This window comes from Oncorhynchus masou, chromosome 18 (genome assembly GCF_036934945.1).
Source record: "Oncorhynchus masou masou isolate Uvic2021 chromosome 18, UVic_Omas_1.1, whole genome shotgun sequence".
NCBI classification, from domain to species: Eukaryota; Metazoa; Chordata; class Actinopteri; order Salmoniformes; family Salmonidae; genus Oncorhynchus; species Oncorhynchus masou.
The window spans coordinates 52,991,086-53,014,093 of NC_088229.1; the positions used below are offsets into that span (position 1 = coordinate 52,991,086).

A 23,008-nucleotide genomic window follows, 5' to 3' on the forward strand; every position below is an offset into this window, starting at 1 on the left:
GGCAGGACTTGTAGCACGATCTGCGTCACAAATAGAACTGAATTCTATTTTAGCCCTTGGCAACGCAGATGCTCGTTGGCGCGCGCGAGCAGCATGGTTGCAATAATTGAATAACAGATTCCTACATTTATTTTGCAACGCTCGTGCATGCGATGTGAGCGGTGTTGTCAGGGTATAATAACAGGACAGCCCCAACAATAATTGTATCATCTATTTCTCTCAAGCCAATCATCAGTTATTTGTGTAAGGCTGTGCTTGTTAAGTGTCCTTCTCTATATGTGTGCATAAAGTCTGTTGTCAATTTGTTTACTGTGAAATAGCATTGTATCTGGTCAAACACAATTTTTTCCACAAGTCTACTAGGGGTTGGTAACAGGCTGATTGGTCAGCTATTTGAGTCAGTAAAGGGGGCTTAACTATTCTTGGGTAGCGGAATGACTTTAGCTTCCCTCCAGGCCTGAAGGCACACTCTCTAGTAGGCTTAAATTGAAGATGTGGCAAATAGGAGTGGCAATATTGTCCACTATTATCCTCAGTAATTTTCCATCTAGATTGTTAGACCCCGGTGGCTTGTCATTGTTGATAGACAACAATTTTTTTTTCACCTCTTCAACACTGACTTTACGGAATTCAAAAGTACAATTATTGTCTTTCATAAATTGGTCAGATATACTTGGATGTTTAGTGTCAGCATTTGTTGCTGGCAAGTCATCCCTAAGTTTGTTTATCTTTACCAGGTGTGAAATTGTCATTGTCTCAAATTGGTGTAAAACTGGATAATACAGGGAATTCGCCCAGATATTGCTGTACTTCGTGCCATATAGATAAGGTATTTTTAAACGAAAGAGTCCTGGACTGGCAGGACATCCTTGTCTCATGCCCCAAAAACGTTTAAAAGGTTATGAAATCAAGTTGTTAATGGCAACTTATATAATATCTTAATCCATTTACAGAAGTAGTTTCCAAACCCAAATTTGAGTAACTTCAAATAAATAAGACTTCTCTGCATCAAGTGAGAGTATGGCAGTAACAGGGGACCCTTCACAGGGTAGCCTAGTGGTTAGAGCGTTGGACTAGTAACCAAAAGGTTGCAAGTTGAAATCCCTGAGCTGATACAAATACAAATACAGGTACAAATCTGTTGTTCTGCTCCTGAACAGGCAGTTAACCCACTGTCATTGAAAATAAAAATTTGTTCTTTAATTCGGAAAAAGTTTGACGTTTTGGTGACTGAATTTTTGGTTCGTTTCGGTAGCCAAATGTGATGTACAAAACGGAGCGATTTCTCCTACACAAAGATTCTTTCAGGAAAAACTGAACATTTGCTATGTAACAGAGTCTCCTCATTGAAAAAATCCGAAGCTCTTCAAAGGTAAATTATTTTATTTATTTGGTTTTTGTGAAAATGTTGCGTGCTAAATGCTAAGCTAGCTTGCAATACTCTTACACAAATGCTTGATTTGCTATGGTTCAAAAGCATATTTTGAAAATCTGAGATGACAGTGTTGTTAAGAAAAGGCTAAGCTTGAGAGCAGGCATATTATTTTCATTTCATTTGCGATTTTCAGAAATCGTTAACGTTGCGTTATGCTAATGAGCCTGAGGCTGTATTCATGGGTAGTATCAAGAGGTTAACAGCTTCTACCCCTAAGCCATAAGACTGCTGAACAATGAATCAAATGGCCACCCAGAGTATTTACATTGACACCACCCCTTTTGTTTTTACACTGCTGCTACTCGCTGTTTATTATCTATGCATAGTCACTTTACCCCAACCTACATGTACAAATTACCTCGACTAACCTGTACTTCCGCACATTGACTTGGTACCAGTACCCCCTGTATATAGCCTCGTTTATATTATTTTATTGTGTTACTTTTTATTTAGCAAATATTTTCTTAACTCTATTTCTTGAACTGCATTGTTTAAGGGCTTGTAAGTAAGCATTTCACAGTAAGGTCTACACCTGTTGTATTCGGCGCATGTGACAAATGTGATTTGATGATGATAATCCCAAATTCTTTGTGAATTTAATTCTATTGATAGCATCCCGTCCTGGTAAAGTCCTAATGGCAGGGGATTTTCCTTGCACTCTTGATCCTAATCTAGATTGCTCCTCTGGTTTAGACACTTCCCACTCGCAGAGTAGAAAGAAATTACAGCATTTCATTAAGGACTTAAATCTGTGAAACTTGGAGGACTCAGAACCCGAGTTTTACTTGTCGACATTTAAATCATATTCTCATATCGACTACTTCTTAGTTTCTCGCTCATTGCTTCCCACTGTAGCAGGAAGTGGGTAAGGAGCCTTTTGGACCTAGACTTGGAGCTCCGGTACCGCTTGCCATGCGGTAGCAGAGAGAACAGTCTATGACTTGCGTGACAAGAGTCTAACAATTTTTGGGGCCTTCCTCTGGATGGCAGGAAGCTTGGCCCCAGTGATGTCCTGGGCTGTACCCACTACCCTCTGTAACGCTTTACGGTTGGATGCCAAGCAGTTGCCATACCAGGCGGTAATGCAACCCATCTTTATGATCTCAATAGTGCAGCTGTAAAACGTTTTGAGGATCGGGGGACCCATGCCAAATATTTTCAGTCTCCTGAGGGGGAAAAGGAATTGTCGTACCCTCCTCATGACTTTTCTTAGTGTGTTTGGACCATGATAGTTTGTTGGTGATGTGGACACCAAGGAACTTGAAACTCTCGACCCGCTCCACTAAATCCCCGTCGATGTGAATGGGGCCGTAATCGGTCCTGGTAATCCGTCTGGCGCCGCGGCTTTGTGAATGATGACCTGTTTAAAGGTCTTGCTCACATTGGCTACGGAGTGCGTGGTAATACAGTCGTCCGGAACAGCTGGTGCTCTCATGCATGCTTCAATGTTGCTTGCCTCGAAACGAGCATAAAAGGCATTTAGTCCATCTGGTAGGCTCGTGTCACCGGGCAGCTCAAGGCTGGGTTTCCCTTTGTAGTCCGTAATAGTTTGCAAGCCCTGCCACTTCCGATGAGCATCAGAGCCAGTGTAGTAGGATTCAATCTTAGTCCAGTTTTGACACTTTGCCTGTTTGATCGTTCGTCTGAGGGCATAGCAGGATTTCTTATAAGCATCTGGATTAGTGTCCCGCTCCTTGAAAGCGGCAGCTCTAGCCTTTAGATTGGTGCGAATGTTGCCTGTAATTCATGGCTTCTGGTTGGGTCACTGTGGGGACAACATCGTTGATGCACTTATTGATGAAGCCAGTGACTGAGCTGGTATACTCCTCAATGCCATTTGATGAGTCCCGAAACATATTCCAGTCTGTGCTAGCAAAACAGTCTTGTAGGGTAGCATCCGTGTCATCTGACCACTTCCATATTGAGTGAGTCACTGGTACTTCCTGCTTTAGTTTTTGCTTGTAAGCAGGAATCAGGAGGAAATAATTATGGTCAGATTTGCCAAATGGAGGACGAGGGAGAGCTTTGACTGTGTGTGGAGTAAATGTGGTTGAGATTTTTTTTTGTCTCTGGTTGCACGTGACATGCTGGTGGAAATGAGGTAAAACAAATATAAATTTACCTGTATTAAAGTCCCCGGCCACTAGGACCACCGCATCTGGATGAGCATTTTCTTGTTTGCTTGTGGCCTTACACAGCTCGTTGAGCGCGGTCTTAGTGGCAGCATCGGTTTGTGGTAGTAAATAGATCGCTAAGAAAAATATAGATGAAAACTCACTTGGTAGATAGTGTGGCCTACAGTTTATCATGAGGTACTCTACATCAGCCGAGCAATACCTCGACACTTCCTTAATATTAGACATCGCGCACCAGCTGTTATTGACAAATGGACACACAATATCCTCCCTCGTCTCACTGAATGTAGCAGTCCTGTCCTGCCGATGCACAGAAAGCCCAGCCAACTGTATATTATCTGTTTCGTCGTTCAGCCACGACTCTGTGAAACATAAGATACTCTCGAACGGAGCTCATCCAGTTTATTCTCCAGTGATTTCTCATTGGCCAATAGAACATACAGTAGAGGCGGGTTACCCGCCCACCGCCGAATTCTCACTAGGCACCCCAATCTCCACCCCCTGTACCTCTGTCCAGTTTGAGGTGAGTATTTGCTGTTCTGATATCCAGAAGCTCTTTTCGGTCATGAGAGATGGCAGCAGGAACATTATGTACAAAATAAGTTACAAACAATGCAAAAAAAACACAAAATAGCACAGTTGGTTTGGAGCACATAAAACGTCAGCCACCCCCTCTGGTGCCATTATACTGACATCCATTAGGACCATAAACATTAACCAAATGAATACCCTCATTCAAAAGAGTTCCCTGTATCAAAATGTATCGGTCAGCTGTATCAGTTAGAATATTATCCACTTGAAACGGAACAGAATTCTGAATGAAACACCACGAGAATGAGTGGAGAAACAGGATGCTATTACTTGCCCTTGTTATCTCCTGAGGAACTTCTAAGTAGCTAATCCTTCAACAAGTGAGTTTCTTGTAGGAACACTAGATGAATGAGGTTGTTTGTGCTTAGTATTAACCTGTTTAAGCTCGGATAGCTAACAAACTCCACGGACATTCCACTAAGTACAGTGCCTTGTGAAAGTATTCGGCCCCTTGAACTTTGCGACCTTTTGCCACATTTCAGGCTTCAAACATAAAGATATAAAACTGTATTTTTTTGTGAAGAATCAACAACAAGTGGGACACAATCATGAAGTGGAACGACATTTATTGGATATTTCCAACTTTTTTAACAGATCAAAAACTGAAAAATTGGGCGTGCAAAATTATTCAGCCCCCTTAAGTTAATACTTTGTAGCGCCCCCTTTTGCTGCGATTACAGCTGTAAGTCGCTTGGGGTATGTCTCTATCAGTTTTGCACATCGAGAGACTGATAGCCAGGAAAACATGCAAAATCGGCAGTGTATCAAATACTTGTTCTCCCCACTGTAGTAACCAAAAAAGTATAAAACAAATCAAAATATATTTTATATTTGAGATTCTTCAAAGTAGCTACCCTTTGCCTTGATGACAGCTTTGCACACTCTTGGTATTCTCTCAACCAGCTTCATGAGGTCACCTGGAATGCATAGCAATTAACAGGGGTGCCTTGTTAAAAGTTAATTTGAGGAATTTCTTTCCTTAATGCGTTTGAGCCAATCAGTTATGTTGTGACAAGGTAGGGGTGGTATACAGAAGATATTTGGTAAAATACCAAATCCATATTATGGCAAGAACAGCTCTAATAAGCAAAGAGAAACAACAGTCCATCATTACTTCAAGACATGAAGGGCAGTCAATGCAGAAAATTTCAAGAACTTTGAAAGTTCAAGTCGCAAAAACCATCAAGTGCTTTGATGAAACTGTCTCTCCCGAGGACTGTCACAGAAAAGGAAGACCCAGATTTACCTCTGCTGCAGAGGATAAGTTCATTAGAGTAACCAGCCTCAGAAATTGCAGCCCAAATAAATGCTTCACAGAGTTCAAGTCACAGACACATCTCAACGTCAACTGTTCAGAGGAGACGATGTTAATCAGGCCTTCATGGTGGAATTGCTGCAAAGAAACCACTACTAAAGGACACCAATAAGAAGTAGAGACTTGCTTGGACCAAGAAACACAAGCAATAGACATTATCCCAGTGGAAATCTGTCTTTTAAGTCTGAGTCCAAATTTGAGATTTTGTTTTTGTCCCAACCGCTGTCTTTGTGAGATGCAGAGTAGGTGAATGGATGAGGCATGGAAGAGTGTGTGTGGGGGTGCTTTGCTGGTGACACTGTCTGTGATTTATTTAGAAATCAAGGCACACATAACCAGCATGGCTACCACAGCATTCTGCAGTGATACGCTATCCCATCTGATTTGCACTAAGTGGGACTATCATTTTTTTTTCAACAGGACAATGACCCAACACACCTCCAAGCTGTATTAGGGCTATTTGATCAAGATGGAGAGTGATGGAGTGCTGCATCAGATGACGTGGTCTCCACAATCACCTGACCTCAACCCAATTTAAGATGAGTTGGACCGCAGAGTGAAGGAAAAGCAGCCAACATGTGCTCAGCATATGTGGGAACTCCTTTAAGACGGTTGGAAAAGCATTCCATTTGTTTAACACTTTTTTGGTTACTACATGATTTCATATGTGTTATTTCATAGTTTGGATGTCTTCACTACTATTCTACAATGTAGAAAATAGTAAAAATAAAGAAAAACCCTTGAATGAGTAGGTGTTCTAAAACTTTTGACTGGTCGTGTATATGGATAATATATAATGCCAGGCACATTTAACAGTTAGACTATTGATTACAGACCTAATTAAGATGGGTTCTTTCAAGTATTCATTTCGGTATTTCACTTCTGGGGATATGCCCCGAGTGTAATCCTCAAAAGCGTTTATTACACTACGCCAGTCATGATTGGCTGGATGTCGAGACTTGTGCGTCAGGGAAGGGTGTCCCTCCTACCCTATAAAAGGTTGTCTCTGAGTCATTCAAACATCTCTTCCCGCTTTTTATCAGAAAGCTTACCTCGATGCGACTGCATTTTCCAGAACTAGCTAAACTGTCCACAGATGTGAGCTTACACCTCGCTGCCGGGTGTTTTTCTCGGGACTGCAGTGGTTCCTTTTCCTTAACCATAGTTAGAGGAAAATTATTGGAGGGAGGAACGGGTACAGCTGTGACACGGTTAACTCGTTCACGACCAAGTTAGCTGTATCCAAACAGTGACTAGTCGTAGCTAGCTTTTCTGGTTTACTTTGAGGAGAAAAGATTATACTAGCTACGGCAAGCTATCTTTCCTAAACTGTTGTTTCAGAAACGGTATCCGGCCGTCACACCGAGTGGCACCGTTGGAGATGACCCACTAATCACTAGCTAACGGACTAGACTACCATGCTAGTTTTTTCAGACAGCTAAAAACGTAGCATCCAAGCTATGGTGACAAAGACATCTCCCACCCCAAATGAAGAGAAGCTCCCAGTACTAATCTGCTCCTGTGGAAACAAGATATCGGCCAAAGACACCCACTCGGTGTGCTCCACTTGCCTTAGGCTGCATCATGCCCAGGAAGTCTTAGCCTCCCCTGGCTCCTGTCCACACAGTGCCCTCTTCACTGTGAAGAGCCAGCCACTGTGAAGAGCACGCCAAGCTAGCCTGAGTCAACAGGAACCTAACATGGGGGCCGGCGCCCCCGGTGACTCACCAGAGGAAATGGATATCCCCACGGGGAATCGTGGTAAGACGGCTAGCGCTAGCTGGGGCGACCAGCTCGACGCCATTGCCCCGCTGTCAGAGGACTTCAGCAACAACCTCGTGACCTGTGTTGCCACAGACCTCAATCTTCGTCTGCTTAAAGCCGTTGTCCAGGTGTCAGGAAGAGCAATGGTGCTCATGATATCCCAGGAGAGGGCTCAATGGCTCAACCTATACACGGTGTCTGATAGTGAGAAGCTCATGATCCTGGATGCTCCAGTAGACCCTAAAAACCTTTTCGGTCCCTCTGTTGAGATGATGCAGATGATACACTCTGGCTCAGGGGAATCAGCGCGTGTACTCCAGGAGGATATCGCATTGCTAATAGTGAAAAGGGCAATAAGAATTGTTCCTCCCGAGTAAAACCACTGCAGTTTTTACTATTGATATTTCCTGGTTCCAAAAAGGGGCGGTATTCGCCCGATCCTAGATCTACATGCACAGGCACATGAGAAAGTACACATTCAGAATGTTGACACACACTGCTTTGATATGTTCTCTGCGCCCAGGCAATTGGTTCGTATCTGTCGACCTGAAGGACACATACATCCACATCTCAATACACCCTCCTCACAGGAAACTTCTCAGAATCGCTTTTCAAGGCCCAGTAATCTACAAATTTCTCGTTCTCCCTTTCGGCCTCTCACGGTCACCTCAAGTTTTTACGAAGTGTACCGAGGCAGCCATCGCCTCACTCAGAGAAAGGGGAATTCGGCTGATGATGTACATAGATGATTGGCTGCTGTGTGGGCAATCGAGACAAGAGGTCTTAGTACACAGTCAGCTACTATTGGAACACCTGACATTTCTAGGTTTCAGAATAAATACAGTATTGAGCGTTCTGATTTCCACGCTCATTCAAAGCTCGCCTTTCAGTGGAACGTATAAGAATATTCCAAGATTGCCTAGCACTGTTTCACAGAGCGAACATGGTCTCTTTCAAAGCATGCCTGAGACTGCTTTAGTAGTCATCCCATTAGGAGAGGCTTTCAACGCTGGGTCTCTTCTCAAGGTCTGAGCCCAATACGTCACAGACATCTCCATAGGCTGCATGGTAGCACTGCACTCCTGGAGACACCGGAAGTTTCTGTCACAGGGTGCCCAGATGGGAACTGTTTTATCCAGAAAAGTACTCACAACGGACGCATCTCTCTCGGGTTGGGGTGAAACTCACGAGGGCAGAACAGTGTGGGGACCCCATCACAGTTCTACTCACATAAACTGCCTGAAACTCATTGCAGTGTCCCTAACATTAAATACATTGCTCCATTTCTGGAGGGTTGTCGTGTTCTAGTCAGAACTGTTGTGGCTTACATAAACAGACAAGGGGGACTGCAATCCCCTCACTTATACACACTGGCACACAGACTGATTATGTGGAGCAGTGTGCATCTCCAGTCACTGAGAGCTACTCATATACCGAGAGTACTGAATCTGGGGGCAGATTTACTTTCCAGTGTTCAAGTTGAACCATTCACTTGGCCCGTGAATGGTTTAACTTGAACTCTGCCGGGCTTTCCCAAAATGTAATTTGCTAGAGCCTCATCCACCAGGTCCCTATGGCTTTACAATGATGGTGAAAACTTGGAGAAATGTTGGGGTTAGGTGGGTTAAAATATTTTAAGAAGTCACAGCGTGCCCAGAGGGACATGTCAAATGCTGAATTTTGGCAAGTCTTTATTCATATGAAAAAGTCATATTTATTGAATTGTTCATGTGGTCACAATTTCTACATAAAATATCAAAGGGATGCTTAAAGGTACTAATTTCTGGGAAGGTGCTTTTACTGTTGGCAATTCACAAATTATTATTTTGATTCCCATGTTTTAATTCACAGCGATTGAACCGAACCCCAACTATTATAATGGCGGAGCAAATCATTGGATTCGTCAAAATATATGAAGTAGATCATCCATTTAACAGTAAAAAAACCCCCACCTATTATAGTATATTTTATTAGAAAACTCACCTCTCTGTAGTTGAACGCGATTGTTCCATTGTTATGGAGAGCAGCCTGGAAGGTGAAGGTTCCCTCTGCCTCGCGCCCCTGAAGCCGCACCTTGTCCCATTGCACCACAAACACCTCACCTAGCACAGAGCAAGGGTCAGAGGTCAACATTAAAGGTCACATAATGGCTCCCTAAAGACACCCACAAAAATAAAATCAGCTAAAACCCTAATGAAGACAATTTAGCTGTTGAAACATTGGTAAAATAAATTATTACACCGGAGCAACTAAAGTGTGCTACTTTTCCTTTTCTTTTCTTAACCCCACACATACATTGCCGCTCCCACTCCCACCCACTCCCACACAAATATAGACATATGCACATACCAACACACTCACCATTGTCCATGTACCGCACTGTTGAGTTTTTTGAAAAACTGGGGTCAAAGTTGGCCATGAGGGGGGCGATGTACTGTGTGGCTGTCAGCATGCGATGCGTGATCTCCCCCGTGAAGATGAACCCTTCGAAAGATCAAAAGTTCAAACATCAGAGGCACTGGGAGAAAGTCTTAACTTTCTACATTGTTGTGTCTGGCACCCCAACAAGATGATAAATAAAACAGGAAAACAGGACCCAAAAAGTTCAAACGTCAAGAGACTGGAAGAAGCACGCCTGCACGAAAGTCTTACATCATTCTACATTGTTATGTCTGGCACCCCAATGAGATGATAAACAAACCAACAGGACCCGGGGAAGTGATATACAGCCATTTCCTTGTACCACAGAAACCCAACCATTCTTCACTCTGAAGGGCAGGCGAGGAATCGGAAACGTTATTGGGACTTGATTGTTCAGACGAGAGTTTTGAAAGGACACTTTGGGGACTTTAAAGGCTCAGTGCAGTCACAAATATGATTTTACTTGTGTTTTAAATACAGTGCCTTCAGTAAGTATTCATACCCCCTTCAAAATGTTGTGTTACAGCCTGAATTTAAACAGATTCAATTGAGATGTGTCACTGGCCTACACACAATATCCCATACTGCCAAAGTGGAATTATGTTTTTAGGAAATGTACACCTTAATAAAAAATGACAAGCTGAAATGTCTTGAGTCAATAAGTATTCAACCACGTTATGGAAAGCCTAAATACGTTCAGGAGTAAAACATTTCTGAACAAGTCACATAAATTGCATGGATTCAGTCATCTCTGTACCCCACACACACAGTTATCTGTAAGGTCCCTCAGTCGAGCAGTGAATTTCAAACTCAGATTCAACCACAAAGACCAGGGAGGTTTTTCAATGCCTCGCAAAGAAGGGCACCTATTGGTAGATGGGTAAAACAAAGTAAACATTGAATATCCCTTTGAGCATGGTGAAGTTATTAATTACACTTTGAATGGTGTATCAATAAACCCAGTCACTACAAATATACAGGCGTCCTTCCAAACTCAGTTGCCAGAGAGGAAGGAAACCCCTCTGGGATTTCACCATGAGGCCAAGGAGTTTAATGACTATAATAGGAGAAAACTGAGTATGAATCAACAACATTGTCACTCCCCAATACTAATCTAAATGACAGAAGCTTGTATAGAATAAAAATATTTTGCAAAAAGGCACTAACGTAAAACTGCAGAAAACATGGCAAAGAAATTTACTTCATGTCCTGGATGAAAAGCGTTATGTTTGGGGCAAATCCAACACAACACATCAAATCAAATTTATTTATAAAGCCCTTCTTACATCAGCTGAGTACATCACATCACTGAGTATCACTCTTCATATTTTCAAGCATGGTGGCTGCATCATGTTATGGCTATGCTTGTCATCGGACTAGGGAGTTTCTAGGTTAAAAAGAAACAGAATAGAGCAAAGCACGGGTAAAATACTAGAGGAAAACATGGTTCAGTCTGCTTTCCAACAGACAGTGGGAAACAAATTCACCATTCAGCAGGTTAATAGCCTAAAACACAAGGCCAAATATATACTGGAGTTGCTTATCAAGTCGACATTGAATGTTCCTGAGTGTCCTAGTTACAGTTTTGTCTTAAATCGGCTTAAAAATCTAAGACTTGAAAATGGTTGTGTAGCAATAATCAACAACCAACTTGACAAAGCCAAAAAACATTTTTAAAAGAGTAATGTTCAAATATTGTACAACCCAGGTGTGAAAAGCTCTTAGACTAAGCCAGAAAGACTTTAACCTCTTGAAACTCTGGGGCGCTATTTCATTTTTGGATGAAAAACGTTCCCGTTTTAAACAAGATATTTTGTCACAAAAAGATGCTTGACTATGCATATAATTGATAGCTTTGGAAAGAAAACACTGAATTTTCCAGAACTGCAAAGATATTGTCTGTGGGTGCCCTAGAACGGGAGCTACAGGCAAAACCAAGATGAAACGGCAACCAGGAAACCAGCAGGATTTTTGAGGCTCCGTTTTCCATTGTCTCCTTATATGGGTGTGAATGCGAGAGGAATGAGCCTGCCCTTTCTGTCGTTTCCCCAAGGTGTCTGCAGCATTGTGACGTATTTGTAGGCATATAATTGGAAGATTGACCATAAGAGACTACATTTTCCAGGTGTCCGCCCGGTGTCCTCCGTCGAAATTGGTGCGTCTTTTTCAGCTGCTGGTATTTTTCCATGCGATTCTGAGGGGAAAGCAGGCTTCCACGAACTGCATATCAATGAATAGATATGTGAAAAAACACCTTGAGGATTGATTCTAAACAACGTGTGCCATGTTTCGGTCGATATTATGGAGTTAATTTGGAAAATGTTTGACGTTTTGGTGACTGAATTTTCGGTTCGTTTCGGTAGCCAAATGTGATGTACAAAACAGAGCGATTTCTCCTACACAAAGATTCTTTCAGGAAAAACTGAACATTTGCTATGTAACTGAGAGTCTCCTAATTGAAAACATCCGAAGCTCTTCAAAGGTAAATGATTTTATTTATTTGGTTATCTGGTTTTTGTGAAAATGTTGCGTGCTAAATGCTACTCAAAATGCTAAGCTAGCTTGCAATACTCTTACACAAATTAGTGATTTGCTATGGTTCAAAAGCATATTTTGAAAATCTGAGATGACAGTGTTGTTAAGAAAAGGCTAAGCTTGAGAGCAGGTGCATTATTTTCATTTTATTTGCGATTTTCAGAAATCGTTAACGTTGCGTTATGCTAATGAGCCTGAGGCTTTATTCACAATCCCGGATCCGGGATGGGGAGTATCAAGATTTAATAGCTGCCAAAGGTGACTCTAACATGTATTGACTCATGGGGTTGAATATGTATGTAATCAAGATACAGTTGAAGTCGGAAGTTTAAATACACCTTAGCCAAATACATTTAAACTCAGTTTTTCACAATTTCTGACATTTCATCCCAATAAAAATTCCCTGTCTTAGGTCAGCTAGGATCACCACATTATTTGAAGAATGTGAAACGTCAGAATAATAGAAGAGAGAATGATTTATTTCAGCTTTTATTTCTTTCATCACATTCCCAGCAGTTTAGAAGTTTACATAAACTCAATTAGTATTTGGTAGCATTACCTTTAAAATTGTTTAACTTGGGTCAATCCTTTTGGGTAACCTTCCACAAGCTTACCACAATAAGTTGGGTGAATTTTGGCCCATTCCCTCTGACAGACCTGGTGTAACTGAGTCAGGTTTGTAAGCCTCCTTGATTGCAAATGCTTTTTCAGTTCTGCCCACAAAATTCTATAGGATTGAAGTCAGGGCTTTGTGATGGCCACTCCAATACATTGACTTTGTTGTCCTTAAGACAATTTGCCACAGCTTTGGAAGTATGCTTGGTGTCATTGTCCATTTGCGACCAAGATTTAATTTCCTGATTGATGTCTTGAGATGTTGCTTCAATATGTCCACATCATTTTCCTTTCCACATGATTCTATCTATTTTGTGACGTGCACAAAATAGCAGCAAAGCACCCCCACAACATGATGCTGCCACCGCCGTGCTTCACGGTTGGGATGGTGTTCTTCGGCTTGCAAGCCTCCCCCTTTTTCCTCCAAACATAACAATGGTCTTAATGGCCAAACAGTTCTATTTATGTTTCATCAGACCAGGGGACATTTCTCCAAAAAGTACGATCTTTGTCCCCATGTGCAGTTGCAAACCGTAGTCTGGCTGTTTTATGACAGTTTTGGAGCAGTGGCTTCTTTCTTGCTGAGCGGCCTTTCAGTTAATGTCGATATAGGACTCGTCTGACTGTGGATATAGATACTTTTGTACCTGTTTCCTCCAGCATCTCCACAAGGTCCTTTGCTGTTGTTCTGGGATAATTTGCACTTCTTGCACCAAAGTAGGTTCATCTCCAGGAGACAGAATGTGACTCCTTCCTGAGCGGTATGACGGCTGCAGGGTCCCATGCTGTTTATACTTGCATACTATTGTTTGTACAGATGAATGTGGTACCTTCAGCCATTTGGAAATTGCTCCCAAGGATGAACCAGACTTGTATAGGACTGAGGTCTGGTCTTGGCTGATTTATTTTGATTTTCCCATGATGTCAAGCAAAGAGGCACTGAGTTTGAAGGTAAGCCTTGAAATACATCCACAGGTACACCTCCAATTGACTCAAATTATGTCAATTAGCCTATTAGAAACTTATAAAGCCATGACATCATTTTCTGGAATTTTCCAAGCTGTTTAAAGGCACAGTTAACTTTTATTGTAAACTTCTGACCCACTTGAATTGTGATACAGTGAATTTTAATTGAAATAATTTGTCTGTAAACAATTGTTGGAAAAATTACCTGTGTCATGTACAAAGTATGTTCTAACAAACTTGCCAAAACTATAGTTTGTTAACAAGAAATGTGTGGAATGGTTTAAAAATTATTTTTAATGACTCCAACCTAAGATCTTCCTAGATCTTGCCACCTGACCAAACTGAGCAATCGAGGGAGAAGGGCCTTGGTCAGGGAGGTGACCAAGAACCTAATGGGCACAATGCCAGAGCTCCAAAGTTCCTCTGTGGAGATGGCAGAACCTTCCAGAAGGACAACCATCTCTGCAGCATTCCACTGATCAGGTCTTTATGGTAGAGATGGCCAGACAGAAGCCTTTCATCATGAAAAAGCACAACAGCCCGCTTGGAGTTTGTCAAAAGGCACCAAAAGACTCTGACCATGACAAACAAGATTTTCTGGTCTGATGAAACCAATATTGAAATATTTGGCCTGAATACCAAGTGTCAAGTCTGGAGGAAACCTAGCACCATCCCTACGGTGAAGCATGGTGGTGACAGCATCATGGCGTGGGGAAGTTTTTCAGCGGCAGGGACTGGGTGGCAAGTCAGGATTGAGGGAAAGATGAACAGAGCAATATATATAGAGAGATCCTTGATGAAAACCTGCTCCAGAGCACTCAGGACCTCAGACTGGGGCGAAGGGTCACCTTTCAACAGGACAATGACCCTCAGCACACAGCACATAGACAACACAGTAGTGGTTTCGGGACAATGTCCTTGAGTGGTCCAGCCAGAGCCCGAACTTGAACCCAATCGAACATCTCTGGAGAGACCTGAAAATACAGTGGGGAGAACAAGTATTTGACACACTGCCGATTTTGCAGGTTTTCCAACTTGTAGAGGTCTGTGATTTTTATCATAGGTACACTTCAACTGTGAGAGACGGAATCTAAAACAAAAATTCAGAAAATAACATTGTATGATTTTTAAGTAATTAATTAGCATTTTATTGCATGACATAAGAATTTGATCACCTACCAACCAGTAAGAATTCCGGCTCTCACAGACCTGTTTTTTTACGAAGCCCTCCTGTTCTCCACTCATTACATGTATTAACTGCACCTGTTTGAACTTGTTACCTGTATAAAAGTCACCTGTCCACACACTCAATCAAACAGACTACAACCTCTCCACAATGACCAAGACCAGAGAGGGTGTAAGGACATAAGGGTTAAATTGTAGACCTGCACGAGGCTGGGATGGGCTACAGGACAATAGGCAAGCAGCTTGGTGAGAAGGCAACAACTGTTGGCGCAATAATTAGAAAATGGAAGAAGTTCAAGATGACGGTCAATCACCCTCAGTCTGGGGTTCAATGCAAGATCTCACCATGTGGGGCATGAATGATCATGAGGAAGGTGAGGGATCAGCCCAGAACTACGCGGCAGGACCTGGTCAATGACCTGAAGAGAGCTAGGACCACAGTCTCAAAGAAAACCATTAGTAACACACTACGCCGTTATGGATTAAAATCCTGCAGCGCACGCAAGGTCCCCCTGCTCAAGCCAGCACATGTTAAGACCCGTCTGAAGTTTGCCAATGATCATCTGGGTGATTCAGAGGAGTAATGGGAGAAGGTCATGTGGTCTGATGAGACAAAAATAGAGCTTTTTGGTCTAAACTCCACTCGCCATGTTTGGAGGAAGAAGAAGGATGAGTACAACCCCAAGAACACCATCCCAACCTTGAAGCCTGGAGGTGGAAACATCATTCTTTGCGGATGCTTTTCTGCAAAGGGGACAGGATGACTGCACCGTATTGAGGGCAGGATGGACGGGCCATTTATCGCGAGATCTTGGCCAACAACCTCCTTCCCCCAGTAAGAGCGTTGAAGATTGGTCGTGGCTGGGTCTTCCAGCATGACAACGACCCGAAACACACAGCCAGGGCAACTAAGGAGTGGGTCCGTAAGAAGCATCTCAAGGTCCTGGAGTGGCCTCGCCAGTCTCCAGACCTGAACCCAATAGAAAATCTTTGGAGGGAGCTGAAAGTCCGTATTGCCCAGCGACAGCCCCGAAACCTGAAGGGTCTGGAGAAGGTCTGTATGGAGGAGTGGGCCAAAATCCCTGCTGCAGTGTGTGCAAACCTGGTCAAGAACTACAGGAAACGTATGATCTCTGTAATTGCAAACAAAAGTTTCTGTACCAAATATTAAGTTCTGCTTTTCTGATGTATCAAATACTTACGTCATGCAATAAAATGCAAATTAATTACTTAAAAATCATACAATGTGATTTTCTGGATTTTTTTCCGTCTCTCACAGTTGAAGTGTACTTATGATAAAAATTACAGACCTCTACATGCTTTGTAAGTTAGAAAACCTGCAAAATCGTCAGTGTATCAAATACTTGTTCTCCCCGCTGTAGCTGTGCAGCGACTCTGCCCATCCAACCTGGCAGAGCTTGAGAGGATTTGCAGAGAAGAGCGGGAGAAACTCTTTTAGCTTATTTGAGTAGAAGCTATATATAAGAAAAGCAGGATGTGTTATTTACCTGAAAGCAATCAGATATAGACGTTCATTGTCTTTGTATTATTTACTAAACTAAGGCAAATATGCCTGATATTTTGATGTAAGTGGAGTCCGACAAACAGTACCAGTCAAATGTTCGGACACACCTACTCATTCAAGGGTTTTTATTTCATTTTACTTTTGTAAAATAAACTCAGGAAAAAGAAAAAAGAAACGGCCCTTTTTCAGGACCCTGTCTTTCAAAGATAATCCAAATAACTTCACAGATCTTCAATGTAAAGGGTTTAAACCCTGTTTCCCATGCTTGTTCAATGAACCATGAACAATTAATGAACATGCACCTGTGGAACGGTCGTTAAGACACAAACCACTTACAGATGGTAGGCAATTAAGGTCACAGTTATGAAAACCTAGGACACTAAAGAGGCCTTTGTACTGACTCTGAAAAACACCATCATGCTCATCTGCGTGAACGTCCCTTAGGCAGGCTGCAAAATGGCATGAGGACTACAGATGTGGCCAGGGCAATAAATGGCAATGTCCATACTGTGAGACGCCTAAGACAGCACTATAGGGAGACAGGACGGACAGCTGATCGTCCTTGCAGTGGCAGACCACGTGTAACAACACCTGCATAGGATCGGTACATCCGAACATCACACCTGCAGTACAGATACAGGATGGCAACAACAACTGCCCGAGTTACACCAGGAACGCACAATCCCTTCATCAGTGCTCAGACTGTTCGCAATAGGCTGAGAGAGGCTGGACTGAGGGCTTGTAGGCCTGTTGTAAGGCAGGTCCTCACCAGACATCACCGGCAACAACGTCGCCTATGGGCACAAACCCACCGTCGCTGGATGAGACAGGACTGGCAAAAAGTGCCACGGTTTTGTATCACCGTGAGTGATGGTCGGAATCACGTTTATCGTCGAAGGAATGCATGTTACGCCGAGGCCTTTACTCTGGATTCGGATCGATTTGGAGGTGGAGGGTCCGTCCTGGTCTGTGGCGGTGTGTCACAGCATCATTGGACTGAGCTTGTTGTCATTGCAGGCAATCACAACGCTGTGCATTACAGGGAAGACATCCTCCCTCATGTGGTACCCTTCCTGCAGGCTCATCCTGTCAAGACCCTATAGCATGACAATGCCACCAGCCATACTACTCGTTCTGTGTGTGATTTCCTGCAAGACAAGAATGTCAGTGTTCTGTCATGGCTAGTGAAGAGCCCGGATCTCAATCCCATTGTGCACGTCTGGGACCAGAAGGTGAAGGCTAGTGCCGTTCCCCCCAGAAATGTCCGGGAACTTGCAGGTGCCTTGGTGGAAGAGTGGGATAACATCTCAGAGCAAGAACTGGCAAATCTGGTGCAGTCCACGAGGAGGAGATGCACTGGAGTACTTAATGAAGCTGGTGGCCACATGAAGCTGTTACTTTTGATTTTGACCCCCCTTTGTTCAGAGACACATTATTCCATTTCTGTTTGTCACATGTCTGTGGAACTTGTTCAGTTTATCTCTGTTGTTGAATCTTGTTATGTTCATACAAATATTTACACATGTTAAGTTTGCTGAAAATAAACACAGTTGGCAGTGAGATGACATTTCTTTTATTGCTGAGTTTACATTGTAGAAGAATAGTGAAGACATCAAAACTATGAAATAACACACATGGAATCATCTGGTAACCAAAAAAAGTGTTCTTTTTTTATCTCAACCTTCTTCACCTGGATTGTTTTTCCAATAGTCTAAGGAGTTTCCACATAGAGTGGGGCAAAAAAGTATTTAGTCAGCCACCAATTGTGCAAGTTCTCCCACTTAAAGATGAGAGAGGCCTGTAATTTTCATCATAGATACACTTAAACTATGACAGACACAATTAGAAGAAAAACAATCCAGAAAATCATATTGTAGGATTTTTTATGAATTTATTTGCAAATTATGGTGGAAAATAAGTATTTGGTCAATAACAGAAGTTTCTCTACTTTGTTATATACCCTTTGTTGGCAATGACAGAGGTCAAACGTTTTCTGTAAAGGGCACTGTTGCTGGTATTTTGGCCCATTCCTTCATGCAGATATCCTCTAGAGCAGTGATGTTTTGGGGCTGTTGCTGGGCAACATGGACTTTCAACTCCCTCCATAGATTTTCTAAGGTGGTTGAGATCTGGAGACTGGCTAGGCCACTCCAGGACCTTGAAATGCTTCTTACGAAGCCACTCCTTCGTTGCCAAGTGGTGGGTTTGGGATTTTTGTCATGCTGAATACCCAGCCACGTTTCATCTTCAATGCCCTTGCTGATGGAAGGAGGTTTTCACTCAAAATATCACGATACATGGCCCCATTCATTCTTTCCTTTACACAGATCAGTCGTCCTGGTCCCTTTGCAGAAAAACCGTCCCAAAGCATGATGTTTCCACGCCCATGCTTCACAGTAGGTATGGTGTTCTTTGGATGCAACTCAGCATTCTTTGTCCTCCAAACACGACGAGTTGAGTTTTTACCAAAAAGTTATATTTTGGTTTCATCTGACCACGTTCTTCTGTTGAAGGAGGAGCGGACCAAAATGCAGCGTGGTAGTTACTCATGTTTATTGATGAAAAATATACAAGACAAGAAATAACTGAAAATGTACAAAAAACAACAGACGGAAACGTGAAAAAACTATACAGCCTATCTAGTGAACCCAAACACAGAGACAGGAACAATCATCCACGAAACACTCAAAGAATATGGCTGCCTAAATATGGTTCCCAATCAGAGACAACGATAATGACCATATGACCATATGACATTCTCCCAATCTTCTTCTGGATCATCCAAATGCTCTCTAGCAAACTTCAGACGGGCCTGGACATGTACTGGCTTAAGCAGGGGGACACGTCTGGCACTGCAGGATTTGAGTCCCTGGCGGTGTAGTGTGTTACTGATGGTAGGCTTTGTTACTTTGGTCCCAGCTCTCTGCAGGTCATTCACTAGGTCCCCCCGTGTGGTTCTGGGATTTTTGCTCACCGTTCTTGTAATCATTTTGACCCCACGGGGTGAGATCTTGCGTGGAGCCCCAGATCGAGAGAGATTATGAGTGGTCTTGTATGTCTTCCATTTCCTAATAATTGCTCCCACAGTTGATTTCTTCAAACCAAGCTGCTTACGTATTGCAGATTCAGTCTTTCCAGCCTGGTGCAGGTCTACAATTTTATTTCTGGTGTCCTTTGACAGCTCTTTGGTCTTGGCCATAGTGGAGTTTGGGGTGTGACTGTTTAAGGTTGTGGACAGGTGTCTTTTATACTGATAACAAGTTCAAACAGGTGCCATTAATACAGGTAACGAGTGGAGGACAGAGGAGCCTCTTAAAGAAGAAGTTACAGGTCTTTCTTCTCATTTCGTCTATCCTAGTTGAAGTGTACCTATGATGAACATTACTGGCCTCTCTCATCTTTTTAAGTGGGAGAACTTGCACAAATGGTGGCTGACTAAATACTTTTTTGCCCCACTGTATGCTGAGCACTTGTTGGCTGCTTTTCCATCACTTTGCGGTCCAACTCATCACAAACCATCTCAATTGGGTTGAGGTCGGGTGATTGTGGAGGCCAGAACATCTGAAGCTGGTTGAGAGAATGCCAAGAGTGTGCAAAGCTGACATCAAGGCAACAGGTGGCTATTTTGAAGAATATGAAATATAATTTGATTTGCTTAACACTTTTTTTGTTTACTACATGATTCCATATGTGTTATTTCATATTTTTGACGTCTTCACTGTTATTCTACAACGTAGAAAATTGTAAAACCAAAAAAAACTAAAACCAAAAAAAACCCTTGAATGAGTAGGTGTGTCAACTTTTGACTGGTACTGTATGTTTCTAACTTTAGAATATGGCCAACTTTTGCAGCTGTAACATCCTTTGGACAGTAATATCAAATCTAATTATATTGGTCACATACACATGGTTAGCAGATGTTATTGCGAGTTTAGCGAAATGCTTGTGTTTCTAGTTCTGATAGTGCAACAATATCTAACAATTCCATGACAACTACCTAATAGACACAAATCTAAGTAAAGGAATGGAATAAGAATACATACATATAAATATATGGATGAGCATTGACAGAGCGGCATAGACAAGATGCAATAAATAGTATAAAATACAGCATAGACATATGAGATGAGAAATGCAAGATATGTGAACATTATTAAATTGACGAGTAATCATTTATTAAAGTGGGCAATGATTTTAAGTCTGTATGAGACATCAGCCTCTCTGTGTTAGTGATTGCTGTTTAACAGTTGGATGGCCTTGATATAGAAGCTGTTTTTCAGTCTCTCGGACCCAGCTTCGATGCACATGTTCTGACCTCACATCCTGGATGGTAGCGGGGTGAACAGGTAGTGGCTCAGATGGTTGTTGTCCTTGATGATCTTTTTGGCCTTCCTGTGACATCGGGTTTTGTAGGTGTCCTGGTGGGCAGGTAGTTTGCACCCGGTGATGCGTTGTGTAGACCACACCACCCTCTGGATAGCCTTGCGGTTGTGGGAGGTGCAGTTGCTGTACCAGGAGGTGATACAGCCCAATAGGATGCTCTCAATTGTACATCTGTCAAAGTTTGTGAGGGTTTTAGGTGACAAGCAACATTTCTTCATCCTCCTGAGGTTAAAGAGGTGCTGTTGCGCCTTCTTTACCACACTCTGTGTGGGTGGACCATTTCCGTTTGTCTGTGATGTGTACGCCAAGGAACTTAAAACTTTCCACCTTTTCCACTGCTTTCTCGTCGATGTGGATATTGGGGTGCTCCCTCTGCTGTTTCCTGAAGTCCACTATCATCTCCTTTGTTTTGTTGACATTGAGTGAGAAGTTGTTTTCCTGACATCACACTGAGTGCCCTTGCCTTCTCTCTGTAGGCTGTCTCGTAGTTGTTGATAATCAAGCCTACTACTCTTGTGTCATCTGCAAACTTGATTGAGTTGGAGGCGTGCATGGCCACGCAGTCATTGGTGAACAGGGAGTACAGCAGGGGCTGAGCACACACCCTTGTGGGGCCCCAGTGTTGAGGATCAACAAAGTGGAGATGTTGTTGACCCATGCTGAGCTATAGTCAATGAACAGCGTTCTTACATAGGTATTCCTCTTGTCCAGATGGGATAGGGCAGTGTGCAGTGTGATGGCAATTGCAGCGTCTGTGGACCAACATTTGGGCAGTACGCAAATTGAAGTGGGTCTAGGGTTACTGGGAAGGTGGAGGTGTTCCTTGACTAGTCTCTCCAAGCACTTCATAATAACAGAAGTGAGTGATACGAGGCAATAGTCATTTAGTTCAGTTACCTTTGCCTCCTTAGGTACAGGAACATCTTGAAGCATGTGGGGACAGCAGACTGGGATAGTGAGAGATTGAATATGTCCATAAACACACCAGCCAGCTGGTCTGCGCATGCTCTGAGGACGTGCCTCGGGATGCCGTCTGGGCCGGCATCCATGCGAGGGTTAACACGTTTAAATGTCTTACTCATGTCGGGAACGGAGAAGGAGAGTCCACAGTCCTTGGTAGCGGGCCATATTGGTGGCACTTTATTATTCTCAAAACGGGCAAAGAAGGTGTTTTGTTTGTCTGGAAGCAAGTCATCGGTGTCTGTGTTATGGCTGGTTTTCCTTTTGTAGTCCGTAATTGTCTTAGACCCTGCCACATATGTCTCGTGTCTGAGCCGTTGAATTGCAACTCCACTATGTCTCTATACTGACATTTCGCTTGTTTGATTGCCTTGCGAAGGGAATAACTACACTGTATTCAGCCATATTCCCTTTCCCTTTATAGTCACCTTTCCATGTTTAAATGCGACAGTTCGCGCTTTCAGTTTTGCGCGAATGCCGCCATCTATCCACAGTTTCTTGTTAGGGTAGGTTTTAATTGTCACGGTAGGTGCAACATCTCCTATACACTCCTATGTACAGTACAATGTCAAAAGTAGCAAAAGTGGCTTGCATAGTGACAAATAAAACAATAAGACAAATTTACCTCAAAAGCTTTTCATTCCAAGAATATAGAAATTATTGAAATTGTCAAATATATCAAAAACCCTCTCATAGTTTCAGAGGAGGAACTGCAGAATGTGAATGAATTAGTAATGGTGCCATAAATCACACATCCCTGTAATTCGGAGGCTTTGGGTCTGTAGCGGCTAACTCAATGGTTACCATTTTCAATCTTAATATTTCATTATAAAAAGCGATTTAGAATTCCATTTATCTGGAACCTACTCTGAAAATGGGATAAGCAGAGCGCTAATAGCTTCTCTTGCTTAAAGTGTACATTGTAGGAAACAAAACAATTGGTGCCCAATTTTAAGGGTTTAAGAATATATCTGTGTGGCAACAGTCTAGTTTTTCAATACATAATAATGTGATACTGTTGGATGTGTTCGCATAGAAGCATTTACAACATAGTGAAGAGACGGCTAGTTTGGACAGTTTTAGTAATATAAATTCAGTTTACCTCCTGTTGCTATGGTGATTTGTCTCAGGTAGTGTCCATAGAAGGGGAAGTCAAAGGAGAGAGCCACACGCTAGGA

General features: G+C 42.6%; 1 protein-coding gene across 1 annotated transcript in view; it reads right to left on the minus strand.

The window, feature by feature from the left end:
* The window catches only part of plxdc1 (plexin domain containing 1), a 105,923-nt gene that overhangs the window by 39,062 nt on the left and 43,853 nt on the right, over nucleotides 1-23,008 (minus strand). The window contains exons 4-6 of the mRNA XM_064923667.1: nucleotides 22,933-23,002; nucleotides 9,602-9,724; nucleotides 9,224-9,342 (exon numbers count right to left, since the gene is read on the minus strand). Coding sequence (XP_064779739.1) covers nucleotides 9,224-9,342; nucleotides 9,602-9,724; nucleotides 22,933-23,002 — 312 coding nt within the window. The remainder of the gene's footprint in view (nucleotides 1-9,223; nucleotides 9,343-9,601; nucleotides 9,725-22,932; nucleotides 23,003-23,008) is intronic.